Raw genomic sequence first — 22,737 nt, 5'->3', positions numbered from 1 at the left:
GAAGCACATGAGCACAAGCAAGAGAAGGGTGAGGAGAAGCACTCAGGGAACAGAGAGAAACACAGAGAGCAGGGGATGTAAAGTGCACAAAGCAGGTGGATGAAAAACACACACACTTTAATAGAATGTTTTACACAAAAGAAAAAAGTAGTGTTTGAAAATCAAGCACTGAAAGCAAGGATGCCAGCCAATGTAAGAGATTGTAAGAGTGTATGCTTCATGGGAGGGACAAACACAAGATTGACAAACTGGGATACAAATGGGATAAGCCGGTATGGGAGGCTCAAAACTGATTTCATTTTCTTTGCCCACAACATCCCATCTTGGATTACCATCTTCCACGACTCACTTAACGTGACATCCTCCTCCAGAATCCCACATGGCTACCAGCCTAAAGTCTCCCCTTCAGCATGCTTCAATAGATCAATCACTATCTCTTTATACAACAACGGTAAGGTCATGAATCAAGCTAAAGACTCCCATCTATCTCTGCTTGACCATATATTTCCAGCCCTGCTCACTCCTCCTGACACTCCGACCCCCGTACTCGCCAACGGACTCCAGCTTCACTACACACTACCCAATCCACCTGAGTACCATAATGCCAATCCCCTAGGAGGTACCGGATTCCCTGTCCCCTCACCTCCTCTCCTATCAATCTCTTGAGCCAGAACTTCACCCTCAATATTTCATCCCAACCATCAGCCAGTACTTGCATCTCTCCCTATGCACCATCCAGGGACTTCAAAGAGATCTCCCATTCAACGGGGCTAAATAATTCCCCAACCAGACCATACTCTAAACAGTCAGATGCCCTAGGTCACATATTGCCCTCTCCTCCATATGATCTTCCTCCTTATCCACCCAACCTACCTTACCCTTCTCCCTCTCCTCTCACACTGATGCTATCCTTTTCCCCACAACCACTCCCCCCACTCTTCATTCCTGTATATTCACTCGACCCGATGCCCCCCACATGCCAACCTCTCCCCTCCTCTTTTCTCCAGTCAAGAAGAACTATCCACTCTCTCCATCTATCCTCCTGGACAATTTTTCACATCATCCACGCATCCAGTCCCCACACACTTGTGCAACCAAACTCAAGTGCTGCCACCCTATTCCCCTCTCTTCACTTCAAACTACTCAGACCTTCTGCCCCCATCTTCTTCCATCACAACCCTTTAACACACAGGCCTCTGCCCCACTACAACTACCACCCATCCTCACCCCAAACATTATACAACATGTCTGCTTCTCTCAATGAATGCCCTGAGAAAGTCATTTACTCCACAGCAGCACTCACACTCACCTCCAACCAACACCACTTGAACTTGCACCCGCACACCAGAATCCAGTATTCCCCTTATAGCCTTATCCCCCACTGTGCCTTTCAAAAACAACAACACTCAGAACCAGCCTATCCAGCATCATAACATTCCCTGCAGAGCTCTGCACACACTTGAAAGCAAACTAGGGCACCAGAAGTCCACAATCTCCAAGCTTGAAGTCACTATTTCCCACTTATGGTCTAAAATATCTACAGCCCTGGACTTCGTATTCTCCTGGAAGGGTACTCAGTACCTTAAACGCTCAATCCCGAGGACCTCTCTTCTCTCAGGCCCCAGACGAGCTTTGCACAATCTCTCCCAAAGTGAACTTTCTAATTTACTTGTAACTATAATACCCCTACCTCCCCCACTCTTTGCTTTCTATGCAACACAAAGCAATGTATCATATCTGTTATGGTGTGCATATGTGGCCTAGACCGTGTGATGGGGTCACAAAGAAGAACACACAACACTGTGGATGTTTTGTGGATAATTCCCTTTGGCGCCAACGGCGCCGGTCACTTTATTTCTTGTCCTCCTGACGTCAGGAGCATACCACCTAAACGCGTCTGTCAGAGGGGTGTAACCCAAACCTCACTCTGAGGTTATTCTAAACTGAAAGGTACACCCCTGACAGACTGAACCACATGGTCTAAACATAACATTCCTCCTCACCTAAAATTGAAAACAAAATAAACATGAGAAAGGAATACCCTCATTATCTATACCCATTAATGTGCACATCCTTATTCCCAAAACAGGGATGTCTAACATCCACAAACTTCCTTAGGACAAAACCATACTTCAGAGAATAACATTAATTTTGCTAACACACGTAGTCCTTTAGCTTTACAGTGGCAGAAGGTCGGGGACGTAGATTGTATCTATTCGCACCCTGTCGAATCATAACATCCGCTGGGGGTTTATCAGAGGGAGGATCAGTCCTTAGCCCACTAGTATCACCCTCGGGCTCATTACTGAAAAACGCCCCAGGCAGACCTGGCACCTTCCCTGACAAACTCTCATCCTCAGGTGGCGATCTCCCATCGGCAGATGGGATTACCCAAATTCCTCATCCTCGCTAGGGATCAAATTAGGCATTTCGGATGGCCCCTGCTCATGCACTTCACAATGATATTGTTTAAACCATGACACATTTCTAGCTACTACTTCATTATCTCTTTTGGCAGTTACCAATGTGCCATTTACTCGGACAATTGTCCATGGATTAGATTCAAATGGCAATTTAAATTCTGATGTCGGTTTTTTGTTCAACACCACATCTCCTACTCTCAAATCTCGGGTATGAGCTTGTCTTTCCCTGGACATTTGATCATTCTGTTTTTGACGATTGCAGAGCCGGGTTGCCACCTGCTCATTTAACTGAGTGGGAACACTCACTTGGGGAATCGTATCTCGCACTCCCCGCAGCAAGCAAACTGCACTGGGTGCCACCCCCGTGGTGATGTGAAGTGTCATGCGATATTCTCTCAAGAACTCATATAACGCACATTCCACATTCCTGTCCTGAGCTACTGCAATCCTCAGTACCTTGTTTAATGTCCTCATGAATCGCTCCGCTTCTTGTTGGCTTGAGGCCAATGAGGAGTGATTTTTCGGTGATGAATGGCGTGCAAAGCTAGATAGGAGCAAACTCAAGAATGGGGGCCCATTGCCGGTTCTCAATTCCTGTAGGACCCCATGTGTTGCCATTATTTTCTCCAGACAGGGTACTACTTTGTCTGTGGTGGTGGATTCCAGGACTTCTACCTCTTGATATTTTGAAAAGTCATCTATGACAACTAGCATGTGCCGGCCGTCCAGTAAGCTGCCTAAATCAGCACTGACTCTATGCCATGGGGTTGAAGGGATGGGCTCCGTGATTATGGGCGGCGGAGGATCAGCTGGGCCAAGTGCTTGACACATGGGACACTGTTGTACGGTCTGTTCTACTCGTGCAACCAGACCGGGGAACCATACCTTGCTTCGCAGCCTTGCTTTGGTTTTCACCATGCCCTGATGAGCAGCATGGGCTAGGTCGACTGTTCTTTGTCGCAAAAGCTCCGGGATGACCAAATGACTGCCCCTCAGGAGACAGTCTTCAGAGGGGACCGCTAACTCATGTCTGATGCAGTGCAATGACTGCAGTGTTGAACTGGCCTCTGCCGCTCTGCAAGATAAGTTTTGTTTCAATCAATGCCACTGTCCATCACGGACACATGCTATCGCCAGCTGTAAGGTCGCATCCTCCTGAGTAGCCTCCTGAATTTCTCTTATGACATCGGGAGTGGCCTGGATCTCTCCACCACCAGCCTCACGTATTCTTCAACTGCCTCAGCTTCCTCTTCTTTGTGAGGTGTGACTGGTCTCGCATGCCTGGAGAGGTAGTCAGATGGATTTTGTGCACCCGGTCGGTACACTACTGAGAACACTACTGAGAACTGGTATTCCTGCAGATGGAGGATCCATTTCTCTAGGCGGGTGGGGGTTGAGTTGCAGATTTATTGAACAACGGTATTAGTGGCTTGTGGTCTGTGTGCACAACAAATGGGTGACCATATATGAATAAATAAAAATGACGACAGCCCCAATGTACGGCGATCGCCTCTTTTTCAATGTGTGAGTAGCGTTGCTCTGTAGCTGTTAACACTCTGCTGGCATACGCCACTGATACCCATGCCCCATCATCGCCTTTCTGAGACAGAACAGTCCCAAGTCCTACCGGGCTGGCATCTACAGATATTTCAGTGTCTTTGGATGGATCAAAATAGACAAGCGTGGTATCTGCCGATAGTGCCTGCTTGGTCGCCTGAAATGCAGAATCCTGCGTGGACATCCACTCCCATGGGGTGTTCGCTTTCATGAGTTCCCTCAGGGGAGCCGTGAGGGATGTCAGATTCGGGATCAATCTACCACAGTATGTGACCATCCCCCAAAAATTGTGGACGCCTGTGATCGATGTGGGGGCGGGGCAGATTTGATATCTGCCACTTTTTCAGGGTCTGGCCGAACTCCTTTCTCCGAAAAATGGTATTCAAAGAAAGCGATGTCTTGTCTCAAAAATTCACATTTTTCCTTATGTAGGGTGAGCCCACTTAGGTCCAGCTGGTGAAAAATAGCACGTAGTCTCTTCAAGTGTACTTCCAGTGTGGGAGCGTGCACCAGGATGTCATCGCTCACATTGATGACATCCTCAAGACCAGCCAGCACCCCTCGTATTGTGTCCTGAAACAGCTCGGCGGCACTAGCGATCCCAAAGCTTAACCGCTTGTACCTTCTCAAATCTACATGTGTGGAAAAGGTTGTTATTGCCCTGGATTCAGGTGCCAACATCAGTTGATGATAGCGTACACAAAGGTCTATTTTCAAAAACCACCTTGAGCCGCTCACTTCCACTACAATGTCATCCACCATGGGGGTGAGATGGCGCTCTCTCCTGATGGCCACATTTGGCAGGCGCATGTCGACACATATGCGCACCTCTCCAGGTTGTTTTGTTTTTTTCGTGACTACAATGGGAGACACCCAAGGGGTTGGTCCTTCAACTTTCTCAATGATATCCGTGTCTTTCAACTTCCTGAGTTCGGCCTCTACCTGAGGTCGAAGATGAAATGCTATTCATCTGTGCTTGAAGGCCACAGGCTCTATGGATTTGTCAATGTGCAGCTTTACCTGGCGGTCCTTCAGACAACCAATGCCCTTGAAAATGTCTGCATACTCTTCTTCCAGGCCCTCCAGCGCCCCTAGATGTATGCTGAATGCAAACACCACCAGTTTCAACTCTTCAGCTGTGCGACAACTAAGTAGCATTCCGGTGCCTATCTTCGTGACATATATCTTGGCTCTCGTTATTGTGTCTTCATGTGTGATATCCATCGTAAGCACTCCTACTAATGGGATCGGTATGGCTGACCCAAATTCAAATACTTGTACTGATGTGGGGAGAAGAGGAGGGCGATGTGGTAACTGTCTGAACACAGAGTGTGATAATATGTTGATTGAGGCCCCCGTGTCAATGAGTGCAGTTACCTGTTTACATGCTACCTTTATTCTGCACCTGGGAGCTTTCCTCCTGGCTGAACTACCTGGCTCAGTGGTATGGATGATGTACACCGTTCCCTCCGGCTCGTCGTCATTATCCCTGTCTGGAATGTCTTCCTGTTGTTAAATTGCTTTCACTGCATGAATTGACTTTTGTCTGTCGGACTTGGATCTTGTTGTTGAGCGACACACCTTAGCAAAATGATTGAGTTTCTGACAGTTGGTACATTGTTTTCCTACCGCTGGACATTTTCCTTGGTGTGGGTATGATCTGCTACACATGTAACAGGAGCAATTCGTGCTTGTCAACTTCGTTTTCTCTCTTTTCTTTCCAGTAGCACCTGCTGTGATTGCATTTACTGGTTCTGCCTTGATGGACTGTGCAAGTGCGGATTCCATGTGAGCCGCCCTCACCCAGGATAATTCCTTTGACCGGCCCATGGTCAACATATTTGCCATCTTCATGCCAGGGACTTGTAATATGTGCTCCCTTAACTTTGTACAGTGATACCCTTGAATAAATTGCGCCCTTATTTAATCCGCCGGGTCTGGCAGCATGCACGTGCTGGCTAGATCTCTCAGTCTGGCGTAAAACGCATCTACTGACTCCTCTGGCAGTTGCCTGGCTTGCCGGAGAAGGAAACGTTCATAGTCCGGGTTCGCCAGGGGTTCAAAGTTTGCTGTGATTGCACGCTTTAACATTTGATATGAAAATGGAGGTCCCTCTTCAACCACCGACTTGCTAACTTTGTGGATTGCTGCTCCACCCAAATACAGGAACACTGGTCGTTTCCTTTAAGGGTCTACTGCCATTGCTGTGAAGTAGTTTTCCAAACGCTCTACCTACAACTTCCATTTTGCTGCATGAGCTGACGGGGGGTCCATCTACCAAAAAAGGTTCGAGCGCCAGGAAGGAGGCCATGGTGCTGTGTTCTGCTGTGGTTGCCAATGAAAACTTGTTCAAAAATGCTGTGAGCAGACAGAATAGAATATGTCTCTTTAAAGTCTGGTATGTTGAGAACTTGTGAATCTGTGAGTCTCACTCTCTGAGGCGCTTGGCCTGTTCTTTCAATCTCCCTAATGCAGGCACAGTGTGTTAGTAATTTAGGCTCTTGCTTTCCTTCTATGCAGCGTCACTGTGGACTGCAGTATGATGGGCAGGAAGGAAAATCTGCAGGAAAAACAAAAACTGTCTCTGCGTGCCCTCCGCACCTTCCAGAAAGCTAGTGTTGCGAACTACGGAGAGAACCAGGGCGGAGCCGGTGCCTCAGCCTCCGTTAGCTGACTCACCAATGAACTTGATGATTAGTTGCCGGAGACACGCCAGGGAGTGGGGGCACCGCAGTCTTCTATTCACTGGTGCAAAAAAAACAAGGAAACGTCTATGCACGTCTGCACCGCGCCTCCCAGCCGGTTTGTCCTTTCGGCGGCCGCTGCAGGCACGGACATCAGGCTTCTGCGTAGTGTACTGGTGCCCGCTATCGCACTCACACACCGGAGCTGGCAGGTGCGAGGTCCGTTCCTCACCTCGTCGCCAATCTGTTATGGTATGCGTGTGTGGCCTAGACCGTGTGATGGGGTCACAAAGAAAAACACACAACACCTTGGATGGTTTGTGGATAATTCCCTTTGGCGCCAATGCCACCAGCCACTTTATTTCTTGTCCTCCTGACGTCAGGAACATACCACCTAAACGCGTCCGTCAGAGGGGTGTAACCCAAACCTCACTCGGAGGTTATTCTAAACTGAACAGTACACCCCTGACAGACAGAACCACATGGTCTCGACATAACAATATCCTCCATTTTCTTGGCACGAAGCAAACACCAGTCACTTGCAACCCACCCACTGATTTATAGGAACATCATATAAATTCCCTGACATCCCATACACCAAAACAGTCACCTGTGTTGTATGCTTCACTACTGCAGGTCTGCAACAAAACAAAAGCTGGAAATCTCAGATACCATCACCAACTACAACCTTGACTTACTAATCCTTATTGAGGCCTGGTTCAATGACACTTCTCACACCATTTTCGATCTTCTGGTCCCAGCAACTATTCTATTATCAGGAATAGTAGGCTAAGTAGAGTTGGGGAGGTGTCGCTGCCACCTTTAGACATTCCCTTCAATGCACCTTGGCAATAAGACATAAGCAACATGCCCTGCAACAAAGTCTATCTATAGGCTGGATCTAGTAAGTCATACATATTTGCTAACTCAAGTGCTCATTCAACAGTCAAGTCAGTGTTTAACCGTCGTTGTCATTATTTGAGACTGAACCAGCTTTGGGTTTCTTTCCAAAGGAAATTGAGCTTGTTTTCAAAGGCCGGTGACTCCGGAAGTGCTTGGCTGTTTTGGTACGGAGCGTGCTGCGAGGCGCAACCCGGAAGTGCAGAGGTTTGTTTCTGTAGCCAGAGGAGTCTGTCTCACCGTGAGAGTTAAAACCCGACAAGATGTCTGAGCGAAAAGTGTTAAACGTGAGTATCCTTGGGAGGGCGGGGGCCTCGAGAGAAAGAGACAGGGGAATTTAACAGGAATATGTAGCGGGCAGAATAATTAAAAGGAGGAACCCTGCTGGAGGATGGAAGGTATCGAGAAGTCCCGCAATTCCAGTAAACATCTGCAGCACGCAGTGGGGATTGTTCCGCATAGCTATTTGTTGCATGAGTCCAGACATTCAGCCCTTTCAGGCGGTGGAAGTCCAGGGCCGGGGTTCACCCATGCTAGTATGACTCTGCTCCCTTTAAACACCTGCTGCAAATGCTGGGGGTGCTGCCTTCCAAAGAACCTCAGCGAGGGTGGAGCCTTCCTACTTTTGCGCCCAAAGAGTGAGAGAAGGGATGACCATTCGTGCAGTGTCACCAGGAACACGGTTTCCAGTCCTGGGATTTAATCGGACGACTCAGGCGGAAGACTCACGATTTTTGAGGCAAAACATGGCTTTATTTGGCAGTCTCCAGCCTGAAATTGCCCCTGCTTTCATAGAAGCCAATGAGGGTAATACATTATCCTGATTATTTTTTGTAAATCTCCCACTTTTCTCATCTAAAGTGTTGGCATGTATGCTGTTGTAGTCCTGGTTTTCTTCCATGAGAATTACAGTCATGGCAGCACTGATGTGTAGTTTAAGAGCTCAGGACGGTTACCAGTATGGTGATAACGCGGACTCAGCTAGTTACCCTACAACACCTGTGGCTTGAGCCCAAAGGATGCCCCCTATACTCCCCGGGTCAGGGGTGTGACCCACATATTCAGTGCGGGTCTCTTTCCCTACTAAACAATACATTCAGGCCTCCCAATTTCTCCGCCATAAACGTTTTCAGCCTCAGCTGCGAGATTGTTCCGTTACACCCAGGATATTACTTGAGAATGCTTCCCTTTACAACCTTTTATATGGGTTGTGGTCTCCGTAAACACATTGTCTGCCATATCGTGGCCATCCCACGAATACCCAACACACCTCAGCCAGAATATCTTGTCTGCGTTAAGAGACTGTCTCCCAGAAACACATGGGCTTAACTTAGGGCTGTCTGTCTCCCAGAATCGCAAGCAGTCGGAGTTGAGATCGCCAGCATAAACACCATCCCCTGGAGCTGGGGCTGTCTGCCACAAGCACATGCAGTGTTAGATGAGTCCTCTATCCCTCACTCCTGCTTTCGGAGCAGTGTGGTCATTTCCTGCAAACACCCTCACTCTGTTCAAGAGTAACTTAACAACAAACAGAAAGGATACGGAACATTATTATATTCGCCATAAAGTAGAATAAAAACGAAAACGGAATCTATGTGCTGCAATGAAGAAACTAGTATATAGAGCTCGAGGGGTCCACAAGAAATATGTTAGGTTCTTGGAACCAGTCGGCCATCACAGTACATTGAACTCGAACTTTGTGACTGAATTGCAATCAAGGGAGGATGAGCGGCGGGGGAATGTATATTGACATGTATTTTGTGAATGATTATGCTGGAACTCGGTGGTAGGAGGGACTTACAGAGAGCTGGCCCATATTTGTTCTTTTATCTCACTGTTTTGTTCTTGAAAAAGCAATAACAGAAAATGATTTTTTAAAAAGACACGGAGGCGAGGATTATGCTTCTCTTTCTTTACTGAAGAATTAACAGCAGCCCATCAAAAAACGTTAAACACAAAAACTACTTATCCCAAGAGCCCCTGTAGTCCATACGGATATCCATATGCTTTTGTCATATATATGTGTGTGTGTGTGTGTGTTAAAACTACAAAGTCCTTCCGCTTTCTTTGCAATCAACTAGAACTTATCAACCTGACTCCTCAGGACTGGAATCCAAACAAAGGAGGGAACCGTAGACCTCTCCAATCAATTTCTGCCAACTAGGCCCAAACCAAGAGCTGAACACTTCTCCATATTTCTCGATCAGGAACCTAGGACAAGTGAAAAATACACAAATACTCATTCTGACCCAAATGGATCAATGTGTGGGCATATCAAAAACCTCATTACAGCTTTATGTATAGAAATAAACATTTATTCATACCAATATCCAATGTCTTTCATTTTACGGGCGGGATAATCCTCGCCTCCGTGTCCTTAATAGAATTGAAAATTCTTTACGCGTAAGCTAGAACTTTTTATTCTATGTCAGGACCAGAGGCTTCAGATTATGCTAGTTCAAAGCTGATCAGATAGAGTAGATGCCACATCAACAATAGGTTTATGAAAATATATCTTGAAGGTAGGATCCGAAGACCAGTCTGCCGCTGCCTTTATGTCTTCTAAACAAGAACCTGCACAAAACGCCTTTTGAAGCCATGGCTCCACGGACTCCAGAGAGTGCCCTGAACTTGGAAATATCAAAGAAACTCCTGAAGGAATAAATACTCTACCTGCTAAGTCTAACGCACGAACACCCGAGACACGCAGACAAGAAATCAGACAAAGAAAGCAGAGTAAGCTTTGCCGACAACTGTTTGGGAGAGAGGTCCTCATTACAAGGCAAGTCTCCCAAAAAACATAAGTCCACATCCCATAAAGAAGAATATCTAGGCTGAGGAGGCCTAACCATCCTGATGCCCCATAGCAACTTGTATACTAGCAGGTGTTCTCCTACAGGCTTACCTTCCAAATGGGGATGTCCTGCAGTAACTACAGACCTGAAATTATTAATGGTACGGTAGGGAAGCTAACTCTGACAGAAAATTAACAATCATATTTATGTTTGCTCCCATTGGATCAATACACAGGTGTTGTAGGGTAACTAGCTGAGTCCGCGTTATCACCATACTGGTAACTGTCCTGAGCTCTTAAACTACACATCAGTGCTGCCATGGATGTGGGTTTGAGATGGGACTGCAGTCCTCTGTCTAGTGTCAGATTCTGGTTTGTATTTGGTTTCCAATTTTGCTTATGTTCTGTTGTGTTTTTGTGGTAAAGAACACGTTTTGAATACTTTGTTTTATGTATATAAAAAAAACTTCTCATCTTTGATTGCTGGCAGGAGAGTCACCATATGCATGTAGTAAGCAGTTTGATTGAAAGTATTAAGTACTTTCATGTATAAAACATGTTTGACTAGCCAAGCAGCTGTGAGCCATATTGCTCTGAGAAATATGTTGGGCTCAATGTAGCCTTACAAAGTTCTCGTGAAATTTAAGGATTCCACTCATAAACACACAGTTCGAAGATGAGAGGGAACCTTGTCTTTTTCAGCCCCCCGGTTATCATGGCTGACAGAGAATAATTTTTTTTTCTAGCTTACTGGTCAAGAATTTTCAATTCTATTAAGGACATGGAGGCGAGGATTATGCTTCTCTTTCTTTACTGAAGAATAAACAGCAGCCCATCAAAAAACGTTAAACACAAAAACTACTTATCCCAAGAGCCCCTGTAGTCCATACTGATATCCATATGCGTTTCTCATATATATATATATATATATATGTATATATATATATATATATATATATATATATATATATACATATGTATATATCTAATAATGTGTGTGTGTGTGTTAAAACTACACAGTCCTTCCTCTTTCTTTGCAATCAACTAGAACTTATCAACCTGAATCCTCAGGACTGGAATCCAAACAAAGGAGGGAACCGTAGACCTCTCCAATCAGTTTCTGCCAACTTGGCCCAAACCAAGAGCTGAAAACTTCTCCATATTTCTCGATCATTCATGTGCCTTTTTTGTCGGAACCTAGGACAAGTGAAAAATATACAAATATTCATTCTGACCCAAATGGATCAATGTGTGGGCATATCAAAAACCTCATTACAGCTTTATGTATAGAAATAAACATTTATTCATAACAATATCCAATGTCTTTCATTTTACGGGCGGGATAATCCTTGCCTCTGTGTCCTTAATAGAATTGAAAATTCTTTACGTGTAAGCTAGAACTTTTTATTCTATGTCAGGGCCAGAGGCTTCAGATTATGCCAGTTCAAAGCTGATCAGATAGAGTAGATGCCACATCAACAATAGGTTTATGAAAATATATCTTGAAGGTAGGATCCGAAGACCAGTCTGCCACTGCCTTTATGTCTTCTAAATGAGAACCTGCACAAAACGCCTTTGAAGCCATGGCTCCACGGGCAGAGAGTGCCCTGAACTTGGAAATATCAAAAAAACTCCTGAAGGAGTAAATACTCTACCTGCTAAGTCTAACGCACGACCACCCGAGAAACGCTGACAAGAAATCAGAAAAAGAAAGCAGAGTAAGCTTTGCCAACAACTGTTTAGGAGAGAGGTCCTCATTACAACGCAAGTCTCTCAAAAAACAAAAGTCCACATCCCATAAAGAAGAATATCTAGGCTGAGGAGGCCTAACCATCCTGATGCCCCGTAGCAACTTGCATACTAGCGGGTGTTCTCCTACAGGCTTACCTTCCAAATGGGGATGTCCTGCAGTAACTACAGGCCTGAAATTATTAATGGTACGGTAGGGAAGCTAACTCTGACAGAAAATTAACAATCATATTAATGTTTGCTCCCATTGGATCAATACATTGTTCACAATACCAACAGACCCTTCTCTGGAAGGGGCCCAGGATTGGAACAAGAAAAACATTGCGTTGTCTGAAACTCCTGGCACTTGCCAGCGTCGCCGAAAAGTCTCCACGCCATGAGGGACAACTGCCCTGCTATTATCTAAGGATGAGGCAACCCTGCTAGATCCAGAAGCAAAGAAGCATCAAAAGGGATGCAAATCGGTCGTGCATACAACATTGCCATTGCCACAGGAAGCCACGGTTCAACCATCCAAAGCGGCGTCACCAAGATCTCCGCTTCCTGTCTCCTCACCTGAGAGAGTACTCTCTGAATCATGGAAAATGGAGGAAATGCATATACCAGCCCCGATCCCCGCGATTGGAGGAAGCATCTGATCCCGCTGCTGGGGGATCTGGTCTTGAGCTGAAAAACCTTGGCAGCTGAGTATTCAGTCTCAATGCAATAGGTCTACTGAACACGGACTCCAAAATTGGTTCAGGGGCGAAAAATCTGCAGACTGAGTTTTAAATTGCTGCCATCCTTCAGGAGGCGAGAGTTCCAGTCTGCCACCAGATTGCCGTGTCCCAGGATATACTCAGTTGTCACCAAATTATGGTGCTGAAGATAAAACTGCTAGAACTCATTGGCTATCTCCACTAGAGCTCGTGATCTGGGACCGCCCAGGCGATTGATATATCGCACTCCTGAAATGTTGTCCATGTGAAGCAGGATACAACAACTCGCTTTGCATGGAGAAAGAGATCCAAATCGCAAACGCTCCCGCTAGGAGCTCCAGACAATTGATATGGAGCTTCAGCTCCTCCGGGGACCAGCGTCTCCCTTTCTCCTCTGATCCACATCGAGCTCCCTGGACCCACCAGCGGGCATCCGATTCTGTCACTGCTTCCGGAACTGAGGCAAATATGGCCCTGCCGTTCCACGCATCCAAGTGATCCAACCACCAGGTTATCTCCGCACTGGCCTCATCGGACAGCAGAATTTGTTCCGAAAAGGAGAGCCCTTTGTGAAGATGCAGAATCTTCAGTCGCTGAAGAGCCCTGTAATAAAGAGGACCCGGAAATATCACCTGGATAGAAGAGACCAAGAGACCCACCAGACGAGCAAGCAACTTCAGTGATATAGTCGGAGAGGAAAGGGCTCTCCTCAACTCTTTCTTGATAAAGTTCTGCTTCATCAGGGGAAGCAATAATTGAGTCTTGATAGAATCTACTTGGAAGACTAAGAATTGTATAGTTCGAGACTGGATCAGGATCGACTTGTCTGAGTTCATGAGGAAGCCCAGGTCCTGAAGAAGCTGCATCGTCCACAACAGATGCCTCAGGACTAGCTCTTTACTCTGAGCCATGATCAGAATATTGTGGAGATGAATAATAAGGCGGACGCCTCTTTCGTTGAAGAACTGCACTACCGGGTGCAAAAGCTTGGTGAAGCACCAAGGGGCAGAGGATAGACTAGAGGGGGAGCACGGTGAACTTGTACAATTAGCCTTGCCAACTGAACTGAAGATACCGTCTGTGCGGACTGTAAATTGGAACTGTAAGAAACGCGTCTTTGAGGTCTAGCCACACCAGGAAATCTCCCTCTTGCAAAAGAGCTCTCAACAGCTGGATACCCACCATCTTGAAGTGACGGTAGATAAACCAAGAGTTGAACACTCTCAAGTTGAGAACTAGCCGGGAGCCTTTTTTCTGCACCAAGAAGATTGTGCTGACAAAACCGGAGGGAGGTATGTGGGATCGCTGCGACTATTACTTGCTTGTGAAGAAGCGCATTGACTTTGATGTCTATGAAATCGCTCTCTGTCTGGGTAAAAATGAATGGGATTTGGAGGACCTCTCTGTTGAGGGAAGGAGTAAAATTCTAGTCTGAATTCCCAGACCATTTGTAATACCCACAGGTCCTGAAAGATGAGTTCCCAGGCTGTAATTTGCCCCTTTAGCCTTCCCCTCAGAATTATCTCTGAAATGGGAATGACTCTCACCTGTGGTTGCGCCATCTGGAGTGTTGAAACCTCCTTGATTGGAGCCTCTGAAGCCATGGCCCGACCTCTTCAGGATCGGGTAGGATAGAATCCGGACGTTGCATAGGAATTACTTTGCCCTCCTTGGGGATAGCCTCCAGAGGCCTGGTAAAATCTGCAGCCTGGCGCTCGACCTCTGTAGCGTCCAGCCCTGGCAAAAACACCCCCACTGAACATCTTTTTCATCGATGTCTGGGCCTTGTCTAATGCTGAAAAGGTGGCTACATACTTCCCTAAGTCTTTGACAAATTTATCCCCGGATAGCATTCCTTTTGCCAGGAATCCCAGCTCATCAGAAGCCAATTCAGCCAACTTCGGGTCGATGAGCATCAGAAGCAATCATCTGCGCTCCGTAGACATTGCACGGTTGGCGTTACCCAAGAGGGAGATGGCTCATTGAGCCCATTCCAGTACAGTGTCCAGGTCCAGCAGAGAATCAGTTTCTTTTGCTTGAATTTGTGAGTTCCAGAGTCTTCATAATGGGACCGGAAATGTCCAGGAGCTTATCCTGACATCCCTTCCATGCGCTGTCCACGCCCTTCTTAGGGTCCCCAATGACTTTCTTAATAAACCTCACTATATTAGGGTCTAATTTGGGAGTATCTGCCACTTTATCTAAAAGAGAAGGGCAGGGACATTTGAACCACAGTGTGTTGCGCACATGGCGGTTGAACCCTTTCCTCAATCTGTCCTGCATGTAATGTGCCACTTCAGCACAAGGAAGCCACTCAATGGAACGAGGGTAGATAATATTCTCAGGGTCAAACGCCAATGTACATTGCACCAGAATGTCCTCCTGTAGGCTGCAGGATTTACAGTTGCATTTACCCGAAGGTTTAGGATCGTCCTGTGCTTGATCAGAGTTGGATGCTTGGGAGGAAGTAGAGGGGGACGCCTCTTTTGTCTGTGTAGAAGTCCCCGGAAAGAATTCCAAAGAATCAAGCGATGTGAAGGGCCCGTACTCATGATCTCTAATGACAGACGCAGCCATGTGTGCAAGAATCTCAGCAGAAGAAGCTAGCCCTAGTGAGGCTGTCTGGGCAAAGCCCAAATCAGATGCCATGTCGACCCTGGACGTATTCTCAGGGGGAGGGTGGCCCCCTTAATTCACAATGGCCAAATCTCATCAGAGGTTGGGTGAAGGGCCTCTAGACCATAATAAGAGGCTGGTTGATAGAGTCCTGGACATGGTGCCCCAGGGCCTCTACTAATCTCTCCTCCATCTTATGTTCGTCTGGCATGTCAGGAAAATCCTGCTAATACTCTTCCTCTTTGGAGAAGTACACCATGTCAGTTTAATAGAGGAGTGAAGGAATTCAAGGGGGGCAGCCCCAGCAGGATGATAATGATTATTAAAATCACTAAAGGTGATCAGACACCCTTTCACAGCAGCAGAATTAAATGTGGAGGGAGCACCTGCTAAACAACCCCTAAGGCAGAGCCTTCCAACCATTAAGTGCCCCGTTGGGCGTTCCAGGGGATTAAAGGGCAATTTGGGATTGACTTGCTCTGTGCTCGAGCCGATCGTCATGAAAACGTCAGAAAAACTGATCCGTGCGCATGCACGACGACTAAAATGGAAAGATAACTGAGTCATCCACAACCAGCGGTAGCGTTAAGGCGTCCCAGATTGCGCCACCCAAGATGATCTAAAAGGCAAGGCACGCTCATAGGGATGCCCGAGCGGATGTTAGAAATGCCTCTGGTATAAATGGCATAAACTGCGAAGTCAGCCAGCACTGGTTGCGCAAAATGCACTGATCAGGTCGCGTGATTGCACCGCTTCAGAAAATGCACTGCGGCTTGCCAGGTTCAAATCCCTGCTCCCGCTGCAAGAATTATTACAATTCCCAATTAGATACAATCACGTTATGAACATAAGTAAGAGGGGATCACCTATCTCTGTCTGGAAGCAGCAAAGAAAGAGGAGGGACTTTGTAGTTCTGGATATATATATATATATATATATATATATAGATAGATAGGAAAGGCATATGATTGGATGTCAGTATGGACTACATGGGCTCTTAGAATAAGTATTTTTTGTGTTTAATGTTTTTTGATTGGCTGCTGGAAATCAACAGATAGTCGAGCACAGCTAATTGTAGTGCAGGCTTTCTGTCCAAGCACTTTAAGGCATGGGTAACAAATTCTGGTTGTTTTTCAGAAGGGTGGAGTATAGAAGGAATGAAAAATAAGGAGGGGCTGTTGGACATGGGACTTTTTTATATTGTTGGCTTATAAGTATGGTCCCTGTGTTCGCAGTGCGTTGTAGAACAGTTGATTGCCCCAAAACGGAGATGGAAAAGATGTGTGTTAAGCCAGGTCTTGAACCTGATTAAGCTGAAGTTATAGAGGAATATACAGTATGATGCAATCCGTGTCCAAATTAGAACGTTAGCGGTGCATCTGAGCATTATGGCTCAATTTACTCCCCAATTCAATTAAAAAAGAGAGCCTTTTTGATGGAGAGAATTCCCCTATTCTAACATGATGTGGACAAGCTTTCTAAATCTCGTATTTACAACCAGTTGAAGCACTAGACCAACTCATCCATTGACTGATAGAACAGTAATTTGCCAAGCCAATAGGTCTTGCCTATGCAAGATCTATTGACTTTGCCACTGTTTTTTCAGCTGTGTTGCCATTGGCTGAAGTTAAAGATAAATAGCCAGCGTTGACTGCGTTACGGCTTTTTTTTCCCTTGCAGCTATGCTGCACTGAGGCCAGCGCTGCGGTATAATCTTTACTATAATGTCTCTGTAGATCGGGGCTTCAAGCACACTCCTGACCTGTGCATGGGGCCCCCCTTTTTAAAGCGGACAAGCATTTATTTACAAGTTAATTGACGTGAAAGAAAGCAAGTAACAAGGGTGTCCTGTACAGTCAACCTTTGGGCAATATTCATTTATAAAGTCATTCTCCGACTAACGTAAAATATAAAAAAAAAAGTCTCTTAAAAAATTCCAAAAATGTATTTTATTCACCTGCAGAACTGTTTCATCTTAGTTGTAGTAGATCAGACTAAATCAATGCAGGTATTTTTTAAGGAACAGTTTTCAAACATTAATTTTGAGATATTCATGCTTTCACTCACACTGACTGCCAACAGAGAACTAAGAGGCAAGTCAGTTAGTGGCACCCTTTAGATGGGCTGGGTTTCTATTTTACATGGACAATATTTTAGTAAAATCAAATGTTGGAGAAGTTTTCGTACATCACACATCCGGAAGGTATGTATTTCTAAATCATATAATATGTAATAATAAAGAACAAGCATTAGCAAAGACAATAGCTCTCACCAATGCAAAATATATGGTCTTTGTCAATGTGTTTTGTACATGTTGCAGATGACTATAATAAATAAGTGAAGTAATGGAAAGAGCTGCCAAGTTGTGGAACCAGGTTCGAGTCTCGGCGTAGGATCAACATCCTGTGATGCCATAAAAAAAGTGTCTTTTTGTAATATAACTGGTGCTCTTATAAAGCGCTGAAATACTTTATAGAAGTTTTTAGGTCAAGCTTTCAAGACCTCCTGTATATACTTTAGTATGTACTTCTTTGTGGGCTTAACTGCTTTTCATTTGTTTGTTTCAATAACCTGTGTCCTTGCTTGCTAGAGGTCAATCCTTCCTCTTTGTCCCTCCTTTTGCTTCCAAGGAGCAGGGACCAAGTATGGTATCTTTATGCTTTGGGGACTATTTTGTTTTCTTTGATTCCTGCTCATTTTGAGAATGTGTGTGTTTTACAGCTTTCATCTCCTGTTTACCAGCACTAAGCACTCTTTCGAGAGTGCATGTGTTTACAACTTACATATAGTGAAAGTTCTGTCCAACCTGTGACAGCACAGGTTTTGTTTTACTTTGTTGCTGCTTTCCACTCCCACCAACACTTTATTTTTTGCATTTGCTTATAGTGCGCATCAATTAAACTCTTTGGTTACATGAAGCAAATCAAGTGATTTGCCCAGAACTGAATGTTGAGTCGACGCTGAGACTCAAACCCTGTTCCTCATTTCCAAAACCGGCAGCTCTGGCTGTTACGCCGCATGCTCTTCTCCGAGTTGCTGCTTTTAGAATCTCCTCCCAACCACCATTTCTCCGTGTTGCAGACCCTGTTCCCTTTGCAAACCCTCCAAACTGGTTAGTTTTAAGTTTACCGACTGTTTTGCAAGTGCCAAAGTAGCAGGAATAAAATGCATTAAAAAAATCTTTGGGTGAGGGGGGTTGAGTTCTCAGAACCTAACTAATATATTCAATATGTCAGTTTAGGACCACAACTATACAGAAAATCCTGCGAATTTCGGTATTATCAAACCAGGAATTTTCTAAGATTTTGACTGGGAATTTCCCGGTGTCCTGGCTTCACCAGCATCTACCAAGGTTGGGTCTCCGCAACAAATGCAGTTCTCTTTTTGGCCAAACCTGCAGATTGGTGCTGTAGCAGACCGACCCCAAACAACTCATGCTAACTGATGCAGCATGCTCTTTCGAGACAGCTCCTGCCTGCATCACGTTTTTAAGGGAGAGCTGGAGAGAAACCGTCTCAGAGGGCAGGAATTTTGATGACGGGACAGACTGCGGGCAGTGAGGTCAGGGCGGACTGTGGGGGCTGAGAATATAAATTCTAAAATGGGAGAAGTGGCTAAACATGCAAGAACAAGGTCTCATATAGTCTGCTAGGAGCAGTTGATTAGCGCAGGGTCAGATGGCCCAGTTAGCAGGCCCTATTTCGAGACAGAAAATATCGATTGACAGAAGTTGTTTCCTGAGTCCAGACATGAGGAGCTCATCCTGTTGAGTTAGACTTCTGCTTTTCATTTCTTGTGTTTAGTAGATTTTTGTGTGAGGATAGTGTGTGCCTGTTAGCTACATGTGAAATACATGTTGAAATCGAGCCATGTCAAGTCATTAACATTGAGAGATGCTTTGAAAGTAATTTGTTTGTTAGATGATTGTGGCCTTTCTGCAGTCTTTTTCAAACACAATACACACTGCAGAAATTGCTAAACAAAATCATGGGTTTTGCTTCAGGCATTGGTGAAAGTCTCATTGCTAGGATGCCATTGTTGTCTGTGCCGAGCTTCCATTCATGAGGAAAGATTGGGGAGGGGGTAGATCTGACCTTTAGGTAGGACCGAAAGAAGTGTGTAATTGTGTGCCTTTCTTTGGAAAAAAAAACAGGCGCAATATTTCTGCTCCGAATTTCTTTCTAGAGGGACTGCTATAATTTAGCACTCCTTTTTAAAAATTACCATAATTTGAAGGGTGTAACTCTTAGTTTACATATATTCCATGAAATATGAGTTCAAGGAATGCATGAAAGGTGCTAGCTGAAAAAAAATGTTTTTAATTAAACCCACGGGTAAAACGCTGGCACTGAACAATATTTTACATTATTATTTAATATGATGACCTGGTCCCTCCAGATCGTTCCTTCGGTCCAGGGTATTTCAGGTTGGTGAGGTTGCTGACCCAGTGGCTTGGCAGCGGCTGCAGTCCTGTCTGTGTAGTGGTCTTTACTCACAAAGACCTATTGCATGACACATGTCTCGCGATTCATAATTATTGTTAATGTACCTGGTTAAGGGTGCGACCTGTGTGAGATATCTTTAGTTACACAATTTTTTGCCTTGTACCATCACTTGCAGTCTCTCTGTAGCAAGGGTCATGAGAACATTTTTAAACCAGTTCTCATTTTAAGGGGTGTAGCCGAGGGGAACCCTCTGTCAGGTATGGGTTGTTTCTTTATTTGTGTGCTTCATTGGCCACATCCCAAAATGTTTTGCAATACTTCAGGGCAGCCGTTATTTTATCCCATTTAAAACACCGGTCCTTTAAGTTTATATTCTAAATCGGTGCAGAGTGTTTATAATACACTTAATTTCCATGTAAAGATTTTAGGAATTATATCTTTTAGGATTTAATTTATGCAGCTGGCACTTTGCCACCTGTCGAAATCTACGTACCCTAAAGCTAGGCATTAAGGGCAGGATGGAGGTTTCATTACATTGTCGCTCCAGCTCAACTTCATAAGGGCTTTAATGAAGTCCTATAGGTGAACACACACATCCTACAATATACACATAATATGTAACGACCTGTAAAACAAACATGTTTACAATGAAGAATACATTAGAAAAGGTTTGTCCCTAAAAAAAACCATAATGAATTTTGCTTTTAAACCCAAATCTGAGGTGTGTTTGGTTTATAACTGTGTGCCTCGCTTACCTCTCTTCCTGACTGTTCTTCGTTTCTCTGCCACTAATCCTTTGTATGTCTAAAAAGCGAGGCCTTTTGGCTTTGCTAATGTGTCGTGTCTTTGTACAGGATTAGTGGAGTTGCAATTGGTTGCCTGCCCTCATGACTGATTGAACATATTTCACACTTATGCTATAAATATAGACTATCGCTCCAGAAGATGTCTGCCCTTTCTTGAAGTAAATGGTGACTTGTGTCATCTGATGTTAAGTATAACACTCAAAACACTTCATCCATTCGAAGTGTTTGTAGAATGGTTTATATGTCAAAGTTTTAATGGTCCTGGGGCTGGTCTCCAGCTATTTGGCCACTACAAAGTTCTCTATCTGCAATATTTCCATCTCTGAACTATTTAGGCACAATCAATCTTCTGCCTTCCAAGCCTGTTTTTTGGCACTAGCTGTTTACTGTTGGAGCGGTGGTGCTTTTCTTGAATGTGTCATTGTTAGATTTAATTGAGACTGCGGACAGTTGAATACCTTTGTCAGCTTGACTAAAGGAAACATGGGTATTAAGCAACACACTGCAGTTAGTGTTTCAATTTGAGACTGGTGCCATGAAGCAATCGTTTCCTCCTTGTTTATTCCTTGTTGCTCAAGAATAGAGCCCCTGCATATATATTTTCCTTGCTTGGGCAATGTTTAGTTTCAGCAAGATGATGGTGAAGGGCTAAGGGCCTGCTACTGAAAGGTTTAAAAGTCCTATTTGTAGGTCATGGACTACAGTCTGCTAACTACATCTTGGGGATATTTTGTAAGCTTCCATGGGAATACATTCTGCCTGCTGTTTAGCATTGGCTTTGCAGTTTGTAACTCACATTTGCTTGCTTTCTATTTGTGGGCTCTCCTTGTTTTAGGCTGTCCAGCTCAAGTTCGTCCCTTTCCTTGCCCAAACCCTATTTACTGTATTGGTCCACCAGTGGTCGATTTCTGTAAACAGGCCTTTTAATATTGTTCTTATCTTGTAACGTTTGCTGTGCATTTAAAGCCAAAGGTCAGATGTCTGGGTCAGTCTTTCAAGGATCTTGGTGTTTAATTTTCTTTCATGTGACTTCTAAGTTAGAGGATTTATGTGACAATTATGCTGGCTCCAGCGAGTGCTTGAGGAAGTCTGTACAATGTTATTTATTTTCCCAGCACACAACATAATTTGAATGTCTTTAACCCCTTCGCTGCCAGGCCTTTTCCCCTTCCTGTGCCAGGCCTTTTTTTGCCCATTTGGAATATTTCTCGCTTAGGCCCTCATAACTTTTTGTCCACATAAGCTACCCATGCCAAATTTGCGTCCTTTTTTTCCCAACATCCTAGGGATTCTTCAGGTACCCAGACTTTGTGGGTTCCCCTGAAGGAGGCCAAGAAATTAGTCAAATTACAGTGACAATTTATTTTTCTTTTTTTAAAAAAAAATGGGGAAAAGGGGCTGCAGAAGGAGGCTTGTGTTTTTTTCCCTGAAAACAGCATCAACAAAAGGTTTGCGGTGCTGAAATCACCAGCTTTCAGGGACATGCAGACTTGAATCAGAAGACCCAATTTTGGCATTTTACTGGGACATACCCCATTTTTACGATTTTTTTTGTGCTTTCAGCCTCCTTTCAGTCAGTGACAGAAATGGGCGTGAAACCAATGCTGGATCCTAGAAACCTAACCATTTCTGAAAAGTAGACAAAATTCTGAATTCAGCAAGGGGTAATTTGTGTAGATCCTACAAGGGTTTCCTACAGAAAATAACAACCGGACAAAAAACATTGAAATTGAGGTAAAAAAAACAGCAGTTTTACTCTGTAACTTTTTCCTGCAATGTCTGATTTTTGAAAGCAATATACCGTTACGTCTGCTGAACTCTTCTGGTTGCGGGGATATATAGGGCTTGTAGGTTCATCAAGAACCCTAGGTACCCAGAGCCAATAAATGAGCTGCACCCTGCAGTGGGTTTTCATTCTATACCGGGTATACAGCAATTCATTTGCTGAAATATAAAGAGTGAATAATAGCTATCAAGAAAACCTTTGTATTTCCAAAATGGGCACAAGATAAGGTGATGAGGAGCTGTGGTTATTTGCACATTTCTGAATTCCGGGGTGCCCATA

The 22,737-nt window shown here is 44.7% G+C and overlaps 1 protein-coding gene across 1 annotated transcript in view; it reads left to right on the top strand.

The window, feature by feature from the left end:
- Window positions 1-7,737: 7,737 nt before the first annotated feature.
- The window catches only part of YJU2 (YJU2 splicing factor homolog), a 60,963-nt gene continuing 45,963 nt past the window's right edge, over window positions 7,738-22,737 (top strand). Inside the window, exon 1 of the mRNA XM_069217161.1 lies at window positions 7,738-7,851. Within this exon, the coding sequence (XP_069073262.1) occupies window positions 7,828-7,851 (24 nt within the window). The 5' untranslated portion in view covers window positions 7,738-7,827. The remainder of the gene's footprint in view (window positions 7,852-22,737) is intronic.

Source organism: Pleurodeles waltl, chromosome 12 (assembly GCF_031143425.1).
Source record: "Pleurodeles waltl isolate 20211129_DDA chromosome 12, aPleWal1.hap1.20221129, whole genome shotgun sequence".
Taxonomy (NCBI): Eukaryota; Metazoa; Chordata; class Amphibia; order Caudata; family Salamandridae; genus Pleurodeles; species Pleurodeles waltl.
The sequence above is the reverse complement of the archived record's forward strand: the minus strand, read 5'-3'. Positions and strand labels throughout refer to the sequence as shown.